Genomic DNA, 22,713 nt, shown 5'->3' with positions numbered 1-22,713 from the left:
TTGGAGAAGTGTACTCAGCACACATCTTCCTAGGGTGGATGGTGAGGTACAAAGTGATGTCACGGTACTTGGCATGGAACTGCATAAATAGCTGGATATCAAAAAGCAAATCTAGGACAAGCCAGCTCCTTAACAAATGATACATTATTCTATGTCTGAACTGTAATTTTCCCACTTACTGCCCAGAAAGGACAAACAAACTGACCCCGTGCTGGAACCTCGTGTGGCTGAGGTTTCCCTATGCCCTCCAGAGCCCCAGAACTTGGGCTGATTGCTTCAGTTTGGCATCCAGCACATAACCAGGAATGACTGTAAGGGTCTCCAGTGAGGCTGGCACAGGGTGGGGTTTCCAGGCTTCCCCACTGTCAGATTATGGCCTTTTCTGACCCAGAAATGGGGCACCTGAGAGGCATTTAAAAAACATTTTCAGTCTCATGTGAAGGCTAAGACAATACAGATGTTATAATTCACACCATCACAATCAGAAACCAACCATTTCCTAATTACAATACATTATAAGCATTTCTTGGCATTGAGAATTCTCCACAAACTCATTTCCCACAGTGCACCACGTTAGAGATCCCTGTGCTCTTTCCCGTGGGCTGGCACATTGCTCCATTAGGGAATTGTATGGAACAGTCCCTGGAAAACTGCTGCTCTGGTAAGACTGCACCATTCCTGGCCTGAAGTGCATTCCTCTCTTCTTTCTTGATTCACTGAAGGTCTGTAGAGCAATGGCACCCTCCAGAAGTATTTTCTTATGTAATTACAAGCCCCCTGTGAGATTAGAGACACCCAAGTTGACCATTATCATATTCCCTCTAATATCCTTCTGAAAGAAGTCTTTTATACCAGGGCTGATTTAAGATCTAAACTGATAAAAGCAAAAGATAGGGAAAATGGCACATTAATTCCATTTATAATGCAAGTCACAGATAGTGCCAAATAATCCCCCAAAACCAAGGAGCAACCTAAGTCCTGAACTGAAGTTTAGTCCCAAGACCGCACAGAATAAAAGCACCTTACTGATGCAGCTCTCCAAGGCCATTCTCTCTCTCTGCAATTTCCTGACCTGTTCCCACATCAACAGCAATTTCCTTTTCCTTCAGGCTGACTCCCACTCCTACACACGCACCTGACTGAGCTCTTTTCCCTCCCTGACCTGCCTGCACCCAGCCTGGGCTACCAAGATGCTTCAAGGACAACACTGTGCTTACAGGGATGTCCCCAATGACCTGCCTGCACCCAGCCTGGGCTACCAAGATGCTTCAAGGACAACTTTCACACTGTGCTTACAGGGATGTCCCCACGTGTGTGCTGCTCTAGGCAGATGTACAGTCTCTGCTTCTCTTCTGTTAAGGTCAGGATTAAATGTGATGGCATTTTTATTCAGACTTCGATGTTTATTAGTTCTTATCTATGTTACAGTCTCACAAACCCTGAGTTCTACAGCACTTTAACAAACTAAAAACGGAGCTGTATCTCTCTACAAGGCCTTTTAAGGATAAACTGTATAATTAAGAAATGACACTTAAATTGTTTTCACTTTCAACCCAATAACCAACCACCCATGCCCTACAATGGGGACTTTTTTATCCAATGCCACAAAACCACCAAACCCTATGGAGAAGGTTAAGAAGAAGGACCAGCCTCCACCCTAAAACCTCTATCTTGCTGTATATATATCACTATATTCTAAAACCTTAAGCTCTAAGTTTTCTGCTATGTGATCTTGCACACTTCTATCCAAACTCCACACCCACAATCCCAGTGCTATCATTCCATTTTGGAAGCCTTCTCCACAGCCTCAGGTCAATGCAGCATTCTCCTGGGGGTCAGAGTCTGTCAGCACAGACAGTCTCAAATTCCCAGTAACCAGGCTTCCAGCAGGCAGGGGCTGCTGTGGCCAGGCAATAAGGGCCAGGGGCACAGCAGCACCATGCCCTTGAAAGGTGCTTTTAATTACCTGGGACAGACTCAAAGAAATGCCTTAGGCTCCTCAGCAGACCAGATCACATGTGACACAGCAGAAAATGCCCCTCAAGCACAAACTCCTGCAGAAACCTCTGACTCCTGAAATGCTGAAGCTAAAGCTGCATTTCAACAGTGCAGAAACAGTCCCTCTCTTTTTCCCCCTCTCTTTACAATTCAGTCTTCTCTTCTACAATATATTTAGAAGATAAAGCTATGTTTGAAAACATAAATCTCATCATTAAGTATTAAGATCACAAAAGAAAAACATGAAAAGCCACAGTGCTTCATTTAGTCCTCATCTATCATTCTTTTCCAATCTATGTGCTCAGTACAGGCTAGAAGGGAGCTCAAGGTTATGCTTCTTGCAAATCCTTTTCTGTCCTGTATTATCAGCCACTGTTATTACCTAAACTTTCATTCAGAAACAGCATTTGGAATAGTTTTTCAAGGGGGAAATTATTTTTAATCAAGTCAGGTCATGGATGATGTTAACCAGATTTGTTTTTATTTCCAGTCACTCTTCAAATTATTAATATAATTCCCTGCAGACAAATGGTGTGTTTGTGGTTTGAGATACACATCGAGAGGGAAGACTTATGAGCACAAGGCAGTCAAAGTCTTTTTGCCAGTGAGAAATGGGAAACTTCTCTGGGTAGCAGAAAGTAGAGCAGCCAATTAAGTAGTATTTTCCTTCTTTATCTCTTCTATTTTTCTTTTAATTTCCACCTCCAAAAGGCTTTTGGCTGCATTTTTGACAGGCAACTGAAGCAGGAGTGGTACTGAACAGAGTTCCAAAAAATCCTTTCTAAAAACAAAGACAAAAATAATTGAATGCTACAGAGGTTTAGGGACTTGCAGTGTTAAGTGAAGTGCTGCCCTCAGACAGATGAAGTTTGGCAAGATGAACCTGCAACATTTTAAGAGACAAATTCAACCCCTGGGTTCACCAAGCATTTTTCCAGGTTCTTTCACCTAAAGCACTTATCTCCATGTCTCTGGTTACTCATGGTGCTTGACCATTTTTCTCCCAAGACATGGGTAGGATTTCAGATGTTTGAGAGCTGGAAACAGCTGTGATGCAGACAGGGCAAGGCAATTCCTTCTGCCTCCTTTGAGCAGCTGCACAAAAGCTGTGACTCTTCCCAAACCTTGGTGGTGAGGCACTGGAACAGGTTCCCTAAAGAGGCTGCAGATTCCCCATCCCTGCAAGTGTTCCAGGCCAGCTTGGATGGGGCTCTGAATAAGCTGGGATTGTGGAAGGTGTCCCTGCCCATGGCAATGGGATTGGAACTGGATGATCTTTAGGGTCCCTTCCAATTCAAACCATTCTATGATTCTGTGACCAAACCAGACTGAGGAGCACCTCCTCCTCCTCCACTAAACAGAGCACACCAGGCAGGAATACCAAATTTTCCCAGCCTTCAGTGCCCTTCAACTTCAGCACATCTTACAGTTAAAAACAAAACTAAATCCTTTCCCCACCCCACAGCTGCACTTTTTAGACATGGTTTTACATGCCAGGTAAAAAAATCCCTTAAAGAAGAATTTGACAAGAGAAAAGCAAAGCATCTGAAGCAAACAAAAAACCCAACATCAAGAGAAATGGAGGAGGGGAGAAACAATTTTGAAGTGACCCTTTGTGGGGGGCAGGGGAAGAAGTCTGTCTGATTTTCTTTGGATGTGGCTGGGCAGGAAATCGTTGAGGTGGGTTAAAATACCTTTCTTGTACATGCTTTACAAAGAATTTCCTCTGATTACTAAAATAATATTTGTTTTCATGTCAATCTTGATAAATCACAGCTGTGGTGCTTTATTTCCTCTTTTCCCTCTCCTTATTTCCATCTATTAATAGGCCTGCATGTACCCACACATCAATTAAAACTACTCATATATACTTAATCTATATATAAACACTTCTGTTTGGCAGTCAAATTCCCTGTGTAACGTTGTTCTGCTCCTGAAATGTGTCATTTGCACTTGCACTGCTGAGCTCAGAGGGTGATCCTGCTCTCCCCTGGTGAGCCCAGGATCCCAGGGATGTCCTACACTTCACAAAGCCCCAAGCTTGCAGAAACACAGAGCTGTTGAGGAGCTAACTCAAGCAATGCCCCTGCACGCTCACAAGTGGAAATGCCAGAACAAAAAAAGGAGAAGCCTGAGTAATGCTGGATGTTTGATTCTGTTTTTTTTTTCCCCCCTTTCTGCTTCCCCAGAAGTTCAAGAGAAAGAAGGTAAGACATCTGAAGAAGCTTTAGTGTAATTCAGAGCTATTCAGTCCTGCAATTTCAAAGCTATAAAAGGCTCTGGAAGTAGTTTTAACCAAGTATTTCAGGCCACCAGTATGGTCGGCATCAGTTCCAACTAACATTCTTCAATATTTCCACTGCTCAATGTTGGAATCCAGCATAGGAAGGAAGGGATTTACTCTTCAAGTTTGATACACCAAACCTCACATATTTTTAATCATTTGACTTACAGGAAAACTATGAAAATCTTAGTTCTTGTTGCAGCTTATCTTCCCCAGGTGCCACCTACCCCGTTAAAATGCAACTCTGAACTAGTTCTCAAGCCCAAATTCAACATATTTCTCAGACTCCAAAGAGAAAATGGAGATAGAACGCACTGTCACAGCCCACTGAGTTTCATCAACTGATCAAATGGAAATTCTTTCCAATTTCAAGTCTTTCTTAAAGCCTCTGACAATCACAACAGCTGCTTTATTTCTATGCTGAGCAGAGCAGCATTAATGAGAGAGTTGTTTGCTTTCTTTAAGAGGATTTAGCACAACCATAAAAGAGGACTTTTATGACAGGTCCCACTAACCAGTTCCTTAGTTCTTAACAAAGCAGGGTAGGAACAGTTTTGAAAACAAGGCTCCCTTCCCACAAAGTTACCTGGAGGCATCTCACCTATTCCTGCTGACAGTCAGTGCATTCAAAGGTCTCCCCTAGCAAAGATTATCTCCTGCAGTTGATTAGGCAACTTTACAGCTGCCATGCTGAGATTTTTAACAGCAATCCAGTTAGTTCAGAGCGAAATGACAATAATAATAAAAAAAAAGTAAATAAACCAACAACAAACCAACAAGGAGTGACGGGAAGCATTAAAACCCAAGCGGATGAGAACTCCTCAGCTGGGCATAAGGCACAGAACGTGCTGTACCTTACACACACCCATCCCCAAGCCCTTCTTCCCATGGGAACTCTCTCCCAAGCCCCTCACGTGAGCAAGGGTGACAGGGTGCTGCTGTGCCCTTCAAACAGCTGTCCCTTATCTGGCTGCTAGGAAACCTCCCCGCACACAAAGTCTAACAAATCCCAGCCACTCCATCTCACTTAGGCCGTGTAGCACTCTCTTGGCAGCCATAAAAGCATTAAGTTAACAAGTGGACTTGATAAATCAGCTTGTAGCCAGGCCAGAATGAAGAGCAATTAGGAGACTACCTGGAACTTGAACATTATCATTTACAGGGAAGAAAAGAAGGGGGAAAAAGAGTCTGCCACCAATCACAACTTGGTAATACAAACTAAATAACACAGCACCTCCTGAATCAGAGAAGGACAACAGCAGAAGAGACAAGAAATGTGATGTGATATTCAGCAAATCCCCTCCAAGGGCAGGCACCTGGGCTCTGGAGTGGGATTAACACCCCACTTTGGGCACTGACTGGAACATAAACGGGGTTTACTGGTTGGGTCTGCACCAAGCAGAACAATCACTGCACGAGGAGTCTGGCCAGCAGCTGGGGGGCACAGCCCACAGGCAGATGCAGGAAAAATTAGCAGCAACCTCTATGGTTTTCTCTAAGAAGAAGCATTTAAACCCACTTGGAAAAATATCTAAAACGCTACTCTGAAAGAACCTTCCATGCACAGAGATTAAATTGTCCTATATAGCTTGTTACAGAACTTTACTACTAGTATTCATAAAAAAAATTTCCCCAATATCCAACCAAGCTTTTTTCCTCTACAAAATAAATAGGAAATATTGGCAGCAAGAAATATAGTTTCCTCTAAGAAAAAGCAGGTATCTAGACCCACTTGGAAAAATACCTAAAACACTATTCTAAAAGAACCTTCCATGTACACAGATGAAATTGCTCTACATACTTGTTAGAGAACTTTACTACTACTAATGATAAAAAACTTTTCCCCAATATCCAACCAAGCTGTTTTCCTCTACAAAATAAATAGGATGAGAAGAAATCAGCTATGAGCAGACATGGAGCACGCTATTTTTCGTCGTATCTTCTGACATATCAGAAAAGATATGGGTTTTGTTCATAGCCATTTCCGCCCTCTAGGCCTCTCAAAGAATGTTGTTTGCATATAAAAAGCAGGGAGGAGCTGTGAAGTACGAGAAGAATTCCAGGGGAACTCTGGACTTCCAGGCTTCATCCATCCAAGACCAGATGTGATGGCAAACTTCCCTTCAAAGGGAATTTGATCCAGACACATCTGCCCATGGATTTTGCACCAGCTCAAGCCAGCTGGTCTCAGGTGAAGCGAGGAAGAAGGCAAACAAGGGAACACTGAGAACCACACTTCCCTTCAAAGGGAATTTTATCCAGACACATCTGCCCATGGATTTTGCACCAGCCCAAGCCAGCTGGTCTCAGGTAAATCACACAGGCGAGGAAGATGATGGGACAGACAAACATGGAGCTAATTCACCTCTCCTGATTATTTCATTTACCTCAAGAAAGGCCAACAAGATATACTACACCCAACACAAAGAGCTCTCAGTTTCCCTCCCTCTCAGCTTCCAAGAATCCCACAGAGATACAGGACAAGTCTAACTCAGAAGACAGCAGGTCAGAGCTAACACCTTCAGTACATGTCTCTGACCCAAGGAAGAAATAAGAGTGATTTCTGTGGCTTTCCCACAACACTATTTAATATAAAAGTCAATATAAAAATCAACACAGGATTAATCTGTCAGGATATTCATTCCTGGGAGATGCCAGATGCCCTTATTGCCCATCCAGTCCAGCACAAATTGAATATATTACACATCTCAGAAGGCCAAGGCAGTAGTCTGCATGGTGTCCTAAAAGTAAAACTCAATACAAATGCTAAGCAAGTTTAGCACTGATGTGCCACTTAATATTCAAACACCAAAGAAATAAAAGACTTCAATGCTGGCAGCTCTGTGAAGAAGCATCTGACAAAGCCACTTAATGATAAAACCTACTGGCCTGAGGAAATGTTTGCTCGCAGCATTACTGCTTTCACAAATGACAAAGTTCAGGAGCAGAAGTAGAGCAATAGTGAGGATGGAAGCTCAGAAATCTTACCAAGACTTAACAAAAAGAACTATTCCATCTCAGGAGCCTGAGGAGCACATTGCTATCATCACAGGGGCACAGCCCTGGGATTCAAATCCAAGACAGCAATTTCCTTTGCTGGCCAACAAGCCATCTGCAGGATATCAATTCCCTCCATGCAGGATGCTTTCCACTGCCTCCAGATGAGGGACAACAGTGGAGGTGAGCTGTCTATCCAGGCTGTAGGCAACAGCTCATGCTGAAGATTTCCACCTTGGCAAACATAAGGCGATATAAATCATCTTCTCCTCCAGATAAGAATTTTTTCCTATTTTCTTCCTCATTTTGTTGCTGCTTTGATCTTCTGAAATTGTAACAATTTTGGTAGCAGTGCTAACAGCAGGCCTAAAAACTGCAAGCATACAAGAAGCAGAGGTAAACAAAGAATGAGGTCTTGCTCATAAACCAGCCCTAAAGGCTAATTTATTGCTTCCCATTTCAAAGCAGTGTGTGGTCACATCAGGAGTGAGCTTGGAATATCATGCTTGCTGGGAAAAATAACACACACATGGAAAAAGCACAAGATACTCGCTGGATGGATCAGTTAAAGATCTAAAACACAATCTCCCAATGAACCAAAAGCCTAGGTCATCACAGGAACAACTAAAAGCAAACCAGAACTGTTTTCAAGTACAGATTCAACAGGAACGAAACATTGGAAATTATTTCCAGGACAAAAAGCTCTACCCACATGCAATAAGCACATAAAGGTGATTTTATTTATGAAACATTTCTGTACATACTATGGATTATGCCATAAATGAAGATGGGTTTTCTAGGCAGAAAATCTGTGCAGCTGCACAGACAAGAGCATGAGCCTTAGCGCACACTGAGCATCAGAAGCTCCTCTCCCCACAGCTGGTATCAAACATGTTATGAAAGAAAGTGAATTATGATTTCACATCTCTGATACAGCTCCTTTCCAGGCCTGACACACTGTAAGTGAAAATTATTTCCCCTTCTTAGTAAACCACTTTGATTATGAGCACCATGTAATATCTATGGACATTTGGAGGCAGTGAAAGATCTCAGAGCAAAGCTACCATTAAATCTTTGCTGAGAAACAAGGGGAGACATCTGTGTTTCATTATCTTTGAAATAATTAACTGATTTGTGCATTACCAAAGTGAAAATTAATTTTTTTCTACTGTGAGAAAGTTTGTGGAAAGTGGAAGTCTTTAGTAATCTTCTGGAAAAAAAAAATAAAAGAAGTCTAGATTAGGCCAGACAAAGAACCAGTTCCCACAAAAGGCATGATGGAGCTATGCCAAATGTTTCTAAGAACAGAGCATTTTTTGGTTGTTTTTTTGGAGCCAAATTTCTTATGCCTTCATTCTCTCTTTTATGGGTATTAATAAGATTTCCACATAAATCTGTCTCTACTTAGTCATCCTCACCACTGTCAGACTTCAGAGTCCTCCACAAGGAAGGACTGCCAACACAAATGTTTGTGATGTCACACGAGCCACACCAGCCATGGCTCAGAACAAACAGGCCCAGAAGGTGAAAGGCCACCATAACCCTATGGAGGGGTTAATAAATTAATAAATATACCCAGCATTAGAATTAAGAGGGGGAGATGCACCTAAATGCATTTCTTGATTTGTGTTAACAAATGAAAAAGCAGTGAGCGTTCTTCTCCAGTTAATACACGTTCTTAGGGCAGACTTGACACGCTACTGGGAAATTTTACCTGTGCTCATCTGAAACTGCCTTCCCGTGCTTATTTCACATCCTGTGACCAGAGCAAGCCTGTCTTTGAACTATGGAAATTTCCTCCAAGGCATCAGTGAATTTTTGCATTCAGAGTTCCTGAATTTAGAGCCAGGTAACTCTATCATCCCTTAAAATCCGAGGTAGTGTCTCCACAGACACCCATGGGTGGATCTCTCTGGTTTGAGAAACAAACAAACATACACACACACACCAACCAAAAGCAAAGAAAAAAAATCACCAGATGCTGGTTGAAGGGAAAGAAGTGAGATGAGCTAAGGAAAAAATGTCACCAGACAAAACTGCAGATGAGTGGTCGCTCACAGACAAGCATCAAACAAATCTAATTTGCTTTTCCTAATATGTAGAAGCAGAATCAAGTGCCCAAAGCCCATTCTTGTGTTGTTTGGCCTGTCTTTCATGAGAGAGGAAAGGGGGAATCAGATTTCCTGAACTAAAAGACAGGGTATGAGGCAGGAAAAACCAGCTCATTGATGTAAATATTCCCAGATCAAAAAAACCTTTTGACCATTCAGAAGAGTGGCACTGAGGAAGCTGTTAGCTCAAAGCATGTAGCCATCAATATCATGACCTTTAAGTTTGCTTTTTATTAAATAAACACATGGAAAAAGAAAACAAACCAGCATACAGCTAAGAAGTTAGTTATCTCAAATTTCATTAAAACCATCTGCAATTGCAGATCCAAGCATTCAGAAGACAGTGTATGACATAATTATGCTTACAAGCACTGACTCACTGTTTTAGATAGCAATGCATTAAGATCACAGGAAAGATACTCCCTGGGCTATCAAGTTTCTCCCTGAAGTTCTCATCTCCTTAACCTGCTATTATAAATTATTAAGACAATCTAATTGTTACTTTCATCTCATTTCTAAAAACCTTAACTGAATAAAAGAGCCAGAGCCCCCCAGGCCAAGTTCTCATGAGTGCACAGGATGACAGCAAAGGAAACTGTTCCATCACATCTGAGGATTTTTTGGGCTGGGTTTCTTTAAGTGCATATCAGTAAATTTTGCAATACAGTGACTTCAGCTTAAGAATCAATGCTTTTCTCAGCATCACATTACCACTTTGATTTGAGAAGAGACAATATATAAAGCAGATCAGAACGTGAAATAAGCACATATTATTGCAGCTGGAAGAATTTTACCATTTTTTAAACAGAGATAAATTGCAGCTTCCAAAAGAAAAATAAAATCCAAAGGTCTTAACATGACACCGTGTCCAGGCATGCTGATATGATAAACACACAGAATTTAAAATTTTGGGTTTTCAAAAAGTCTGCTCAAGTGGCAGATCACAGCCCAAGTCAGGAAGTCTTAAGGCTCATCTTAAGGATCTTCTTGTTCATCTATGCATAATACAAAAGGGAAAGATAATTCTAGATCCAAGGGTGATGGCAGCTAAAATATTGGAATGAAAACCATTGAAACTATGCCTCAGTCACTATTATCAAAAGTTCATACTATCCATGAGTCCTGAATAAGAACATCACACATTTTTAGGATTAGATTTACACACCACACACAGCAGAAGAGAAAGCCGAAATAAAGACGATAGCTTTGAGAGGAAGGGGATAGACAATCTGTCTTGACAGCTTCACTTAAAAATGCTCAGGAGCTCTCCAAGAAACATTTGTGTTTGCCATCTCTCTGTCTCACCACAACAGACGCATGCAGAAAGCCAGGTTTAGATGTCCTCCATTCCAGTTAAGCCCCGGTTCCTTGGATTTCCTATGAGCTGGCCCCGGTTCCAAAGGTGCCTCGCCAAGAGGAAACGACAGGCTTGGATCCTCGAGAGGAATTCAAGCTGGAAGATGGGATTCAGTGCTAGCACCCCAGCCCATCTAATTGTGGCGCTGCTACCCCGTGATCCTCCGTGACCCTGCGTGACACAAACACGGCAGCCTTAGCGGGAGTCAGCGCTCTGGACTGCGTGGCCCTGAAGCCAGTTTGCAGTCCCAGCGAGGCACAAGCAATATTTCCCTTTGGCACTGAGCAGATTTCTTCCTAAGGTCTCTGTTTTGAGGCACGAACACAGCCCATGCTGCTTGGAACAATGAGATTGTACACACCTATGGATACACCTGCCTTGCTCCTACAGGTTTTCTGCTTCTCCACAAGTCACAGGAAAGAGGAATGCTCAAAAGGTTCAGGTTCCCTTTCCACCCTTATCCCCCTTTTAGCTTCCAAACCGTCTACACAGTTCCATCCCTCACATGGAGTACAGCATTAAATCCTTTAATAGAAAATGTTTATTCATTTGCAGTTTTGTGTAATCAGTAGACAATTAGGACTGTGTTTAAGAATGGTTCTTGAAGACGCATTAAGCTGGTCTTAAAAAAACCCCAAACCCTCAGTAATAGCATATGAATTACCTTAAAACATTTCATCTCATACAGAATTCAGAATCAACAGAAATGCAGCAAATTTCAGGGAACTGCTTTAATAAACAGCAAATATAAACTAGTCCACAGCTTCCCAGAGAACAGATACATAGCATCAACAACATATCCACTACACCCTAACAGAGTTTTACCAGGTAAAGCTCATTGTGCTTATCCATAAAAATACAAGTCACCTATTTATTTCAACTGGTTTTGTCATGCTTCTCACCAGCCAGAGCCCCACACTGATACATGCTCTCACTGTGGCATGTATCACAGCACATGCCACAGTTGAGATGGCCATTCAACCCAAATACAGCAACACCAAACCTCTGCAGAAGGCTTCACCCCAAACACAGCAACACCAAACCTCTCCAGAAGGCTTCACACCAAACACAGCAACTCCAAACCTCTCCAGAAGGCTTCACCCCAAACACAGCAACACCAAACCTCTCCAGAAGGCTTCACCCCAAACACAGTAACTCCAAACCTCTCCAGAAAGCTTCACCCCAAACACAGCAACTCCAAACCTCTCCAGAAGGCTTCACCCCAAACACAGCAACTCCAAACCTCTCCAGAAAGCTTCACCCCAAACACAGCAACACCAAACCTCTCCAGAAGGCTTCACCCCAAACACAGTAACTCCAAACCTCTCCAGAAGGCTTCAGGCACCTGCCCACATACAGGAACACCATTCCACTTCAGGAGGCTGCAGCATGTGCCCTCCTTGCCCTCACCTATAGTTAGCACCAGCAGTACAGCTGAAGAGAAATGCACCAGAGAATTCAGGGGAGCATCCAACAGCTTTTTGCCTTTCAAAAGTGAGTTTTGGGGGAAGGACTTAAGCATTACCAATACAGAAATAGTGGTAGCTGCTTTGAGGGGTGGGTTTGTAGAGGAAATGAAGCAGCAGAGTCTACTCTGTAAAGAAACCCCAGTTAGATCTGTCAGCTGGTGAGCTCAAACAGGCATCAATAAGAAAGAAAAGGAAAAAGGGGAAGAGAAGCCAGGAAGGGAAAGAGAAGAAAGAAAACAAAAGAGGAAAAAAAATACTCTCAAAAGCACTTCACAGAGGCAAGGGTAGACAGTACATAAGGCTGTGCAGCCCTTTTTAATCCACACTTGCACACACACAGCTCTGAACCTTTCCATAGCTGTCATCTCCACTGAGAGACAATATTCGAGCATAGACAGGGTTTCACAAGTTTTACTCTGCAGGCATCCAAAAGCTTGGGAGAGCACATCTAGATTTCTGCCCACAAAGTGGAGTAAAACTTGCTTGGACGTGGCTTTTCAGCCCTCATCCCCTGCTGCCCAGGCAGCAAGCAGAAAGGCTCCTGAGGGTGCTCCTGCAGACTGGCCTCTCCAGCCCCACAGCCACACTTCAAGGTAAATTTGGGGTGTATGTATTTGCCAAGAATCAGTATTTTCATGTAACATCAGTAACAAAAGAGATTCATGCTCTGCCTCTCCTTTATGGCATTAAACACAAACACGCATGGGTTTATTTAAAACCATACAGCAAAAGTAGGAGAGACTCAAAGCATCTGTACTCCAGGGTGAGCAGCAATTTAGGTTATTGCTGGAGCCTGGCAGCAGCTCCTGCACACAGAGATGCCAGCAAGGTATCATCAACCTGCTGGGAGTGCAATAGTTCAAAAAACAATTAACCTTCACCACTCAAATACTCAATTCTTTCCCTGTCTGGAATTCATTTCACAACTGTGCTTATGGACAAATTTACTCAAGAATCAGTCAGAAGGGTGCTGCTCAGAATAAGTAATGTTCAGTTTTGAAGCTCAGTAATAACTGTTCCCCTACAGTATTATGATTTACTCAAAGACAACCAGGAACAAGAAGCTTTTTTAAAACAAAAAATAAACCCAGCAACCCTCAGTGACTTGATCCTCAAAACACAGCGATAGTTTTCCAGCAGGCATCATCATATTTATATTTCACACAGCTTTTAATGAAGCTGAGATATTTCTAAGAGGACCAACCAGTCTGAGAGGAAGGGTTGCTTTTTTTAAACTGTCAGCAGGGAGTGCCTCAGGACTTCAGCAGCCATCAGAAAAAGCATCATGAGAATATTTGAAAAGCACCACTCCTACAGAGTTAGGCAGACAAAAATCCCATTAAAAAAAAAAAAAAAACCAAACAAAATGACGCAGAATATGATTTTATTTTAAAATTCAAACCAAAGCATAAATCTTGGTACAAAGGAAAGCTAACTCCAGCAACCTACAAAATACAAAAGTCAAATAAACCACTTTAACCCCACATATTTCACTGGTGGACTGGGGGTGTTAGCCAAGGAGGCCTCAGCTATGCTCGGAGCTATTTCTGATATGTGGAGGTTTTGTAACTTTCCAGCCTTGTGCAGGGGCAGAAGGAGAGCCTTTAACTGTACTGATGCTCATAAATATCTTCTCCCTAATTTGTTTTCAGTAGTTAATTGCAGTAAAAATACAGAGTCGTGCAGTGATAGGTCCTAGTCAGTAGGCACTTCAGATAAAGCAGTACAGTCTCTAAAGCACACAGTGAACAACTGAGAACTTTCTTCCTAACTAGTATCAGATTAAAAAAAAAAAAAACAACAACAGTTTTTATAATCCTCAACCTGTTTGGCAGCAGAAAACTATACACTTCAATAACTAATAAATACAAATGTCTAAGCTGGAAGAGCTTTGTTCAGACCTTGTGACATGCACGTATTTTCCACGATCAGTGTCTATCTCTATCTCACACAATCAGACTTCTTCAGAGCAGCTTAAAAATAAAAGGTTTGGGGCAGTTTATTTTGAGGTTTGGGGATGAGTTTGTTTTGTTTTGTCTTCCAAATTCCTTTCTATTATTTCATTTTTAGGCAAATACCTCATCAATACCCCTCAGTCAGATCTGGTTTTATGTACAATTTCAGTCTCTTCTTGGATGAGGCTCAGAAGTTTGGGCTATCTGTGGACCCTAACTGTTCTGTATGTCTGACCAAAACTTGATACACCAGCCCACACCATGCCTTCACTAACCCAATTTCATTTTAAAACCTCCCACACACAAAATCTTTTCAGTGACCAGCACTGAAGTGACCAGCACATTTTCAGTGACCAGCACATTTCCAGTGACCAGCTGACACAAAATCCTTTTCTTGACAGGTACAAAAATGAACAGTGCCATTTCACTGACCGAACTCTTACAACCACCAGCATCTTCACTGTGCTGCATATTTTCCCTTTTGCCCAGCAGCCCTTGGGGTGGCACTATGAAAACATCCATCCACCCATCCGTGTTCAGCAGCAGTGAAGGACCATTTGTCCCATCAGCACATCACAGAATCACAGAAAGGCTGGGCTTGGAAGGCACCTCTGGAGATCATCTAGTCCAACCCTTCTGCCAAGGCAGGCTCTCCTGGAGCAGGAGACACAGGGTGGTGGCCAGTGAGGTTTTGAATCTCTCCAGAGATTCTCACAGCCTCTCTGGGCAGGCTGATCCAGTGCTCAGTGCTTTTTGCTCATATTCAGGTGGAGCTGGCTGTTTCAGTCTGTGCTGGGCACCACTGAGGAGAGCCTGGCACTGTGTTCTCGTCACTCACCCTTCAGATATGTGGATGCACTGATAAGATCCCTCTCAACCATCTTTTCTCCAGGCTAAACAGGCCCAGCTTTGCCAGCCTTTCCTCCCGGCAAAGATGCTCCAGTCCCCTCACCATCCCCACAGCCCAGCGCTGAACCTTCCCCAGCACCTCTTGCCCTGAGGAGCCCAGAATGGGACAGCGAGCTCCAGCTGTGTCCTCAGCAAGGCAGAGGACAGGGGGACATGTGCTTTTCCCATTTCACACACAGTCGGGAGGTGCCAGCACGTTCGGCAGAGAGGGACCCGCCGGGGCAGCCCCGGCTGTGTCACCGCGGGCTGCGGCAGCCGCGGGGCGGACCCGGCACGGCCCGAGTTAAGGACCACGGACAGATTTTTGTGGAGGATGTTCCGCTGTTCGTGCCCGGCTGGGCTCTCGTGCCCTCTAGGGGGCCGCGCCCGCCAGCGCCGGCAACGCCCGCCCGCTGCGGGAGCGACCTTCATCGCCATCATCATCATCATCACCATCATCAGCGCCACGAGGGGCTCGCGACAAGGGCATGCACCCACCAAGAGGGAGAAGAAACGCGGCTCGACCCCTTCATTGTAAATAAATAAATAAATAACTTTAAATAAGTAAATAAATAAATAAATGTAAAGAAATGAATACTTAAATAAATAAATTATACAAGCCAAAGCTTGACAAAGGGGTACGGCGCATCCTCTCCCCCCAGCCCCAGAGAATCTCCAAAAGCAGATCGGAAGGAAAAGCGCTGATATTCCACCCACAATTTAAAATTCACACAGCGCATTTCATTTTTTTTTTTAAATTTATTAGCAATACAAAAGACTGATGGTATCACTTGCAGTAGGGCTTAAAGCAAAACTTGCAGCAGGACTTAGAGCGAGATAACTTGAATACAAAAAAAAAACTCCATGAACAAACAAAAAGCAAAAAAAACCCTCACAAACACACACACACACAAACAAAAAAAACTCCCAAAAACCAAAAAAAAAAAAAAACAAGAAAAAAAAAAAAAAACAAGAAAAAAAAAAAAAAACAAGAAAAAAAAAAAAAAACAAGAAAAAAAAAAAAAAACAAGAAAAAAAAAAAAAAACAAGAAAAAAAAAAAAAAAGAAAAAAATAAATAAACCAACCCCACCACCTTCCTCCTGAAACCTGAAAAACTACATAGTCCAAGTGAGAGGTGTTTCCTTGAGTGACACCCTGACTAACACAGAAGAGACTTTGAGGAAAGCGTTTGGCAATTCATAAAAAAACTTCTTCAAAACCAAGCAGAGGAAAAAAAAGTTTAAAATCCCTGCAGAAAGTAAAGCACGGTTTCCACTTTGTTATCTGAATCTGTACATTTCTTTCCTTATCTGTCAAGGGATATGCTACAAGCTGTACATCTTCCATCAGACTGCCTAGGTAAATCACAGCAGCTGGCTCAAAGCCTTAATTGCAGCAGTGCTCTTTTCATTCTCAAATCGTTTAGGCTGCAGTCAGCTCAGCCCCATTCCAAGCCCTGTGGTTTGCAGGCACCAGAACCCAGCAAACCTTTCCGCTTCCAGGCTGAGATTATTTCTTTATATTCCTTTTTAAAGAAAAAAGCCCAAGCACTATTCCTTCTATTTGCAATACACAGCTATGCCTCAGTCTCCCACAAAAAACAGCTGGAATGCGAGAACACTAACAGCAGATTAGGAGAAATTCACACATATGTCACAGTTAAAGTCCAAAACATCATGTGTCACTGTTTTTCCCCTCCAACCCCCAACGAGCTTCTCAAAACACATTTCATACACAGGGTCACTGTTCTGGCTGTTTATTTAATTAACATGACAACCCAGAGTACACAGGATTTCTTTCAGTTCCCCAGCTTTGCATTTTCACACTTCAGGCAGAAAGAGCAGAAAGTCACTACTGTACTTTACTTTTTTTTGCCAGTATACCATAATATACGTTTCTTGATTTAACCAATCGACAAAAATAGATTCTAAGCCCTTCGTGAGAGTGTCAGCAGCAGTTTTAACATTTTTGTGAGGCTGAAAGAGAAATGAAAAATCCCAAGTAGAGCAGGTTTGCGTAAATGAAGCCATGCAAAAGAAAATAAAGCATTACATCTGGAATCCCTGGGTGATTTTTCCTGGAGCCTTTCTTTAATATTTTACATGGTTGTGTTTCAGCAAGTCACCAGATGACATAATTCCTCAGTATTCCTTAGTTTTTAGTGACCTAAATGGTAATGCCATTAAATCTTATCAGGGTAGTTACAGCTCAATAAAGCTTATTAGCAGGAGGTATATGGTATATAAAACCTCACATGTCTACATGACACAAAGTTCAGTACCTAAATTCAATCTGCCAGCTCCCCTCTAAAATTTTAGATTTCTCTATGTTGCACCCTGATCACTCCCATTTTCAGGCCAGAGCACAGAATCCATATTAATAAAAATTGGTTATAATATAAGAGAACTTTTTAAGGTAAAATGAAAAAGAACCAGCAAAGAGGAAGAAGCAACATATTCCTGGCACTACCAAAGCTGTCACTATCAAACAATGAGAAGAGATAAAGCCTTAATTTTCCCCTTGGGGAAAAAAAAAAAAAAAAAAAAGAAAAAAAAAAAAAAAAAAAAACTGACAAATATATTTCTTTTTCTCCACTGTTTCTTAGATCTTATCACTGCAGAGATATCTTTGGCCATGTGAACTGTTACTGTATTGTCTTCTCAACTCCACAGACAGGCGGTGATAAGGACAGTCCCGGCACACAACTTTCCCAGGCTAGGGCTGGGAACAGGCAGGGTTACCACCCAGAACCCCATGAAAAACAGTTAATTGAGCAAAAAACCCAACTGCTACTGCTGAAGGAAGACAGACGAGTCTGGCACCAAGGTTACTGGCCTGAAAAAATGAGGAGAAAAGGGATGGGAAAGATGCAGCAGAATAAAACAGCCACCAAGTCTCAAACCAACAGAAAATAAGTGACAGACCCTCAGATGTCCCTCGGGAAGGCAAAGAGCTTTCTACTACTCCTACTGCTCAGAAGGAGGGCAAAACAGAAATACATATGGAAAACAGAAATACAAAGCAAAAGAGAAATACATAAGGAAAATGGATAGAAAACCTGTCTGCCTTAGGAGACAGAGAGCATGGGCAGGAGTTTTTATGTGGAGCTGTTGGCCTGGCAGCTGGGTATCTGAAGCCTGTCTTTTGCAGCTTTCCCAAAACCCTCTAATTTTATAAATTCCCATAGCTGAGGACATGGGAGAAGCCCTTCCATCACGACTCATCACCTTCTCTCACACAGGGCTGTGTCACCCACGAGTTGGGGGACCAGCAAGTCCTTCAGACACTGCTGTGTGCTGTACCCCTACAGCCTTCTGACTGAGGTAAAAAACACCCTGCAAAAGCAAATCAAACTATTTGCAGCTGCAAATAACTCGTACTTGTAACAAATCCAAGGTGGCTGAAAGCTTCCCTAAACAAGCAAATCTCGAAAGCAAAATCAGGAGCCTTCAGCATGGTGCAGATTTGCCCAGCTACAATCTCCTGTGCAGCATTCTGCCCACCAAGGCAAAAGCATCCCCTTGGACTGCTTTATTTGAGATTAACACATCGATCAGAGGCACAAGAGGCAGAGCACATGGGGGTTATAATATTTTAATGGGAAAAAACAACACACAGAACACTTTTCTGCTCCCCTCCCTACCCCCACTAACCTTCTCTCAGCACTTTCAGGAAGAGATAAAATGTATGCAAAAATCTGGAGAAAAAACTCCAAAAGCCATCTTTTTGGTGGCGCTTTTGCATTTACTGAAAAAAAAGAAAAAAAAGGCTCTTCTTCATTCATTCATTCCCTGTCTTATCCATCCATTCACAATTTTGCTCTGCATCCTCTTTAAATGTGGCTGAGCGAGCCCTCAAGGAGCTGAGCATCCTCAGCCAGCCTTGATGAAATCACAGGGAGACAACACTCAGCTGGGAGCAAGATCTGCACACACTCCTCAATGAGATCTACACACACACACCAGGCTGGAAGCTTTTAATCCAAACACTCTGCCAAAGTCTGGGAAAGAGAGGGATCATATACACAAAACAGCCACAAAAAGCACAGAATTAAACTGAAAATGGGAAAAGAGCACTTTTAGCAAGAACAGAAAGTTGCATCATGGTACCATTTGAATTCTGGATGGTGGCTTTTTTTAATAAAAGTTTTTCTTTTCAAATTCTTTTTGGAATTGAAAAAGAATCTAACACAAGGTGTGCTAATACAATATCCATTTTGTCAGTTTGCAGTTCCTGGTACTCTCCTTTACAATGCCACATAGATTCACCTTCAAATTCTAGTAGGGAAGAATTCAGATTAAAATTGAGAGGTGTGTGACTAAAAAAGAAAAATTCAGAAATTCCAACTTTCATAGAATCTCATATTAACAGAAACAGACAGATACAGACAGATGTGAAGGGAATCAATACAATGCCACATAGATTCACCTTCAAATTCTAGTAGGGAAGAATTCAGATTAAAATTGAGAGGTGTGTGACTAAAAAAGAAAAATTCAGAAATTCCAACTTTCGTAGAATCTCACTAACAGAAACAGACAGATATGAAGGGAATCAGATTCTGGAAAAAGAAAAGCTCAATTAAGTGCTCAGCAATAAGAAAGGTTACACAGGAGGTGATGGGAAAGATCTCTAAAACTTTGCCTAATGTTAGTCACTAGATTGAAGTACGTGTTTCAAAGCAATAAAGTGGATCTATTTCCCGATGAACAAGCTCACAGATGTACAAACAAGACCAGAAACATCCAGGGGATGTTTTTTAAAAACAGGGGGGGCAAGAAAAGGCCTGGTTTTCTTTCAAAGCCCTCATGTCTATTTTTAACATGTTATATTTAAAAACTGTCCAAAAGAAAAACATTTACCTGTACTTTCTTTAAGTCTACAGGGAGCTGATTTTTCCTACAAACATAAACTGTGTTTGCTGTAAGAGAGTCCCACTTCTCCCACCATTTCTTCAAGGTCCTTACAGAGCTTTGTTTCAGCTTTTCCATTTTTCTCTCATGCTAGCATTTATTTAAGAGAACAGCTATTAGGGAGAGGAGTTCACCTACACACAGCCACATTGTGCTAAAAAAAAATACAGAAAGTCTCCCCAAACTCCAAAGTTACCATCCATTTCTAGTCACACAGAGACACAAGCTATACCAGATCTCACTATTGATTAATAGTGAGTGAGAACAAAAGAAAGAGAAATTGGCCAAAATCCTGCAGCGGGTGAATGGAACAGTTGCCAGCTAACTCCAGCCCAGCTCCACAGCCTGGAAGTGGGAATTGCTCGGGGCAAAGCTGGCCACTGTCCCCAGATAAGGCACCATCAGGGAGGGAAAAGGAGTCTACCTCCTTATCCATCACCAGTCCAACCTTCTGGTAGATGCAGGAGATTTGAAGTCCCTCCATAAGAGGAGACAAGCACCATGGTCACTGAGTCCTGTCTCCAAATGATTACATTTAGAGATGTTAACTGAAAGGCTGCATTTATTGGAAGTGTGAAAGCAAGTGGAAAATATGCTTTAAGACCTTACAAATGATTATTGTAATAAGCCACCAGAAATGCCTAGTATCACCAAGTAAGCATAAATATAATTTCATGCCTTATTGTACTTACAAGTTACTCTTACACCGTTGCCTCTCAGTTCCTGTTAAAGTCAGAACTCGGTCAGTTTTCTACTTTTTCACACTGTATTTGTCTGTGGTAAATATTTACTTTACCTAAACAACACTGTTAAATAAATCAGTGCGTTTGTTGTAAAACAAGTCTCAAGTATATAAGGTTGTCAGGCCCTCTTCTAAGAAATGTCAACACCAACCACAAAGGGATGCAATCAATTTCCAGAAACAAACTAGCCACCCACACCACATAGATAGACATAGCCATTACTTGGAAAATACTCTGCTGCTTATCCAGCAAGCCACCTGAAAGAAACCCTTAGGTGTATGACAACACGCTTCACTTGATGACAGCGCACAGAATCCTTTCCAACACTAGGTGAAAAAGAAAACTTAATGCCGTTTGATTCGTATTTCCCCCCAGGTTTCCCTTGCCACTGCTCAGCAGGGGTTGCGCTGACTTTCAAGACGCCCAGTTACACTCGACCCTTTCAGTGATATTTCTCTGGGGCAACCTTAAATCTCAAAACAACTGAAAAACACCTCAAGCGCAGAACCAAGCGCACTTTGTGTCCGTGTCTCAGGGCTCCACACAGCTGTGCAGCGCAGACACCGGCGCCTGACCGCTTCTTTCTCCAGCTTTTTTGAGGTGCGCGCTGAAACGAACGCGTCTCCGGCAATAAAGTTCTCACTCAGCCATTCCAATCACAGCCTCTCAGAGGAAACAAAGTTGAGATAAATCGCGTGTGCCTCGCACCGCTTCCCACAGCCAGGGCAGAGCCGGAGCTATTGATTACACGCACGGGAGCAGCCTTGGGGAGGCAAAGTGCAAAGACGAGCCTCGGCTGCCGCCCCGATGAGGGACTTCTCCCACCGCGGGCGAGCTGCTCGGCTCAGGCACACACACCCCTTCCAAGCTTAACGCAAGTTTTAAAAGGCTGAGGTGCCTTTCTAGGAAACTACAGCTCTGAAACAGCGGGGTTCCTAGGTGATGCTGGGAATGCCGAGGGCTGCGCTGAGGGCAGGTTCCCACCGGCTGCGAGAGCCAAGCGGGCACCGCGCACCCCAGCCCTCCCTCTGCCAGCTTTAGGAAGAGCCAGCGCCGGCCACAGCTGTAAGGGAAAAGCACACCCCGAGCGCTCTGCTCGTCGCCCAGAGCCGCGGATAGTCAGCCTGGTCCGGAGAGCCCGGCTTGAGCTCGGCTTCAGCCCGGTTTCCCCCGGTCCCGTCCCGAGGCGTCCCGGGGCTCTCCGCGCCGGGGAACCCGCACCGTGCGCGGCCTCTCCGGCAGGAGCGGCTCCTCCGCCGCCGCCGCCGGGACCCCCGGCAAAGTTTGGGACGCGTCTCTCCCCAGCCCCTGCCCTACCTGCTCCCGGGGGATGCAGGGCAGCGAGGTCCTCCGGTGGGTCTTGTTGCCGCTGCCGCCGCCGCCCGACATCTCGGGGGAGATCATGGAGCTGGACCGCCGCCGCCGCCTGAGCACCGGGGCTTCGTCCGCGGCCGGGGGGGCGGCGGGAGGCTCGGCCAGCGGGGCGGCCCGCCGCGGGGGCCAGAGCCGGTCGGCGTAGCCGGCCAGAAGGATGCCCAGCAGCCCCAGCAGGTAGGCCAGGTAGGGCCGCCAGGACGCCGGGACCCTCTCCAAGGCGACGAGGGACGTGGTCTTGGCCGCGCTAGTCACGGCGAGCATGAGGACGCCCTGCCTCAGCTTCAGCACCAGCCATGTCACGGCGGCCAGGCAGCTCAGCACCACCCCCGTGGCGGCGAGGGAGAGCAAGTGATCCTCCTCCTCCTCCTCCTCCTCCCCCGCCGCCAGCGCCGTCTGCGCCACCGCTTCCCCCCCGCAGCAGGCGGCCAGCAGCAGCAGCAGCAGCGCCGCCGCCCGCGGCCGCACCGGGCAGCGCCCCACGCCCGAGAAGGCGCCGGCCAGGCAGAGGAGCACCGCGCCGGGCAGCCCCCAGCCCCAGCCCCGCTCCCCCCGCGCCAGCCTCACCGCCAGGGCCGGCAGCACCGAGAGGGAGCCGGCGCTCAGCGCCGAGGAAAGAACATTCG

General features: G+C 44.0%; 1 protein-coding gene across 1 annotated transcript in view; it reads right to left on the bottom strand.

The window, feature by feature from the left end:
- PDE3A (phosphodiesterase 3A) overlaps window positions 1–22,478 on the bottom strand; it is a 218,846-nt gene extending 196,368 nt beyond the window's left edge. Inside the window, exon 1 of the mRNA XM_041398886.1 lies at window positions 22,031–22,478. Within this exon, the coding sequence (XP_041254820.1) occupies window positions 22,031–22,351 (321 nt within the window). The 5' untranslated portion in view covers window positions 22,352–22,478. The remainder of the gene's footprint in view (window positions 1–22,030) is intronic.
- Between the last annotated feature and the right edge of the window lie 235 nt (window positions 22,479–22,713).

This window comes from Onychostruthus taczanowskii, unplaced genomic scaffold (assembly GCF_017590055.1).
Source record: "Onychostruthus taczanowskii isolate IOZ18803 unplaced genomic scaffold, ASM1759005v1 scaffold15, whole genome shotgun sequence".
Classification (NCBI taxonomy): Eukaryota; Metazoa; Chordata; class Aves; order Passeriformes; family Passeridae; genus Onychostruthus; species Onychostruthus taczanowskii.
The sequence above is the reverse complement of the archived record's forward strand: the minus strand, read 5'-3'. Positions and strand labels throughout refer to the sequence as shown.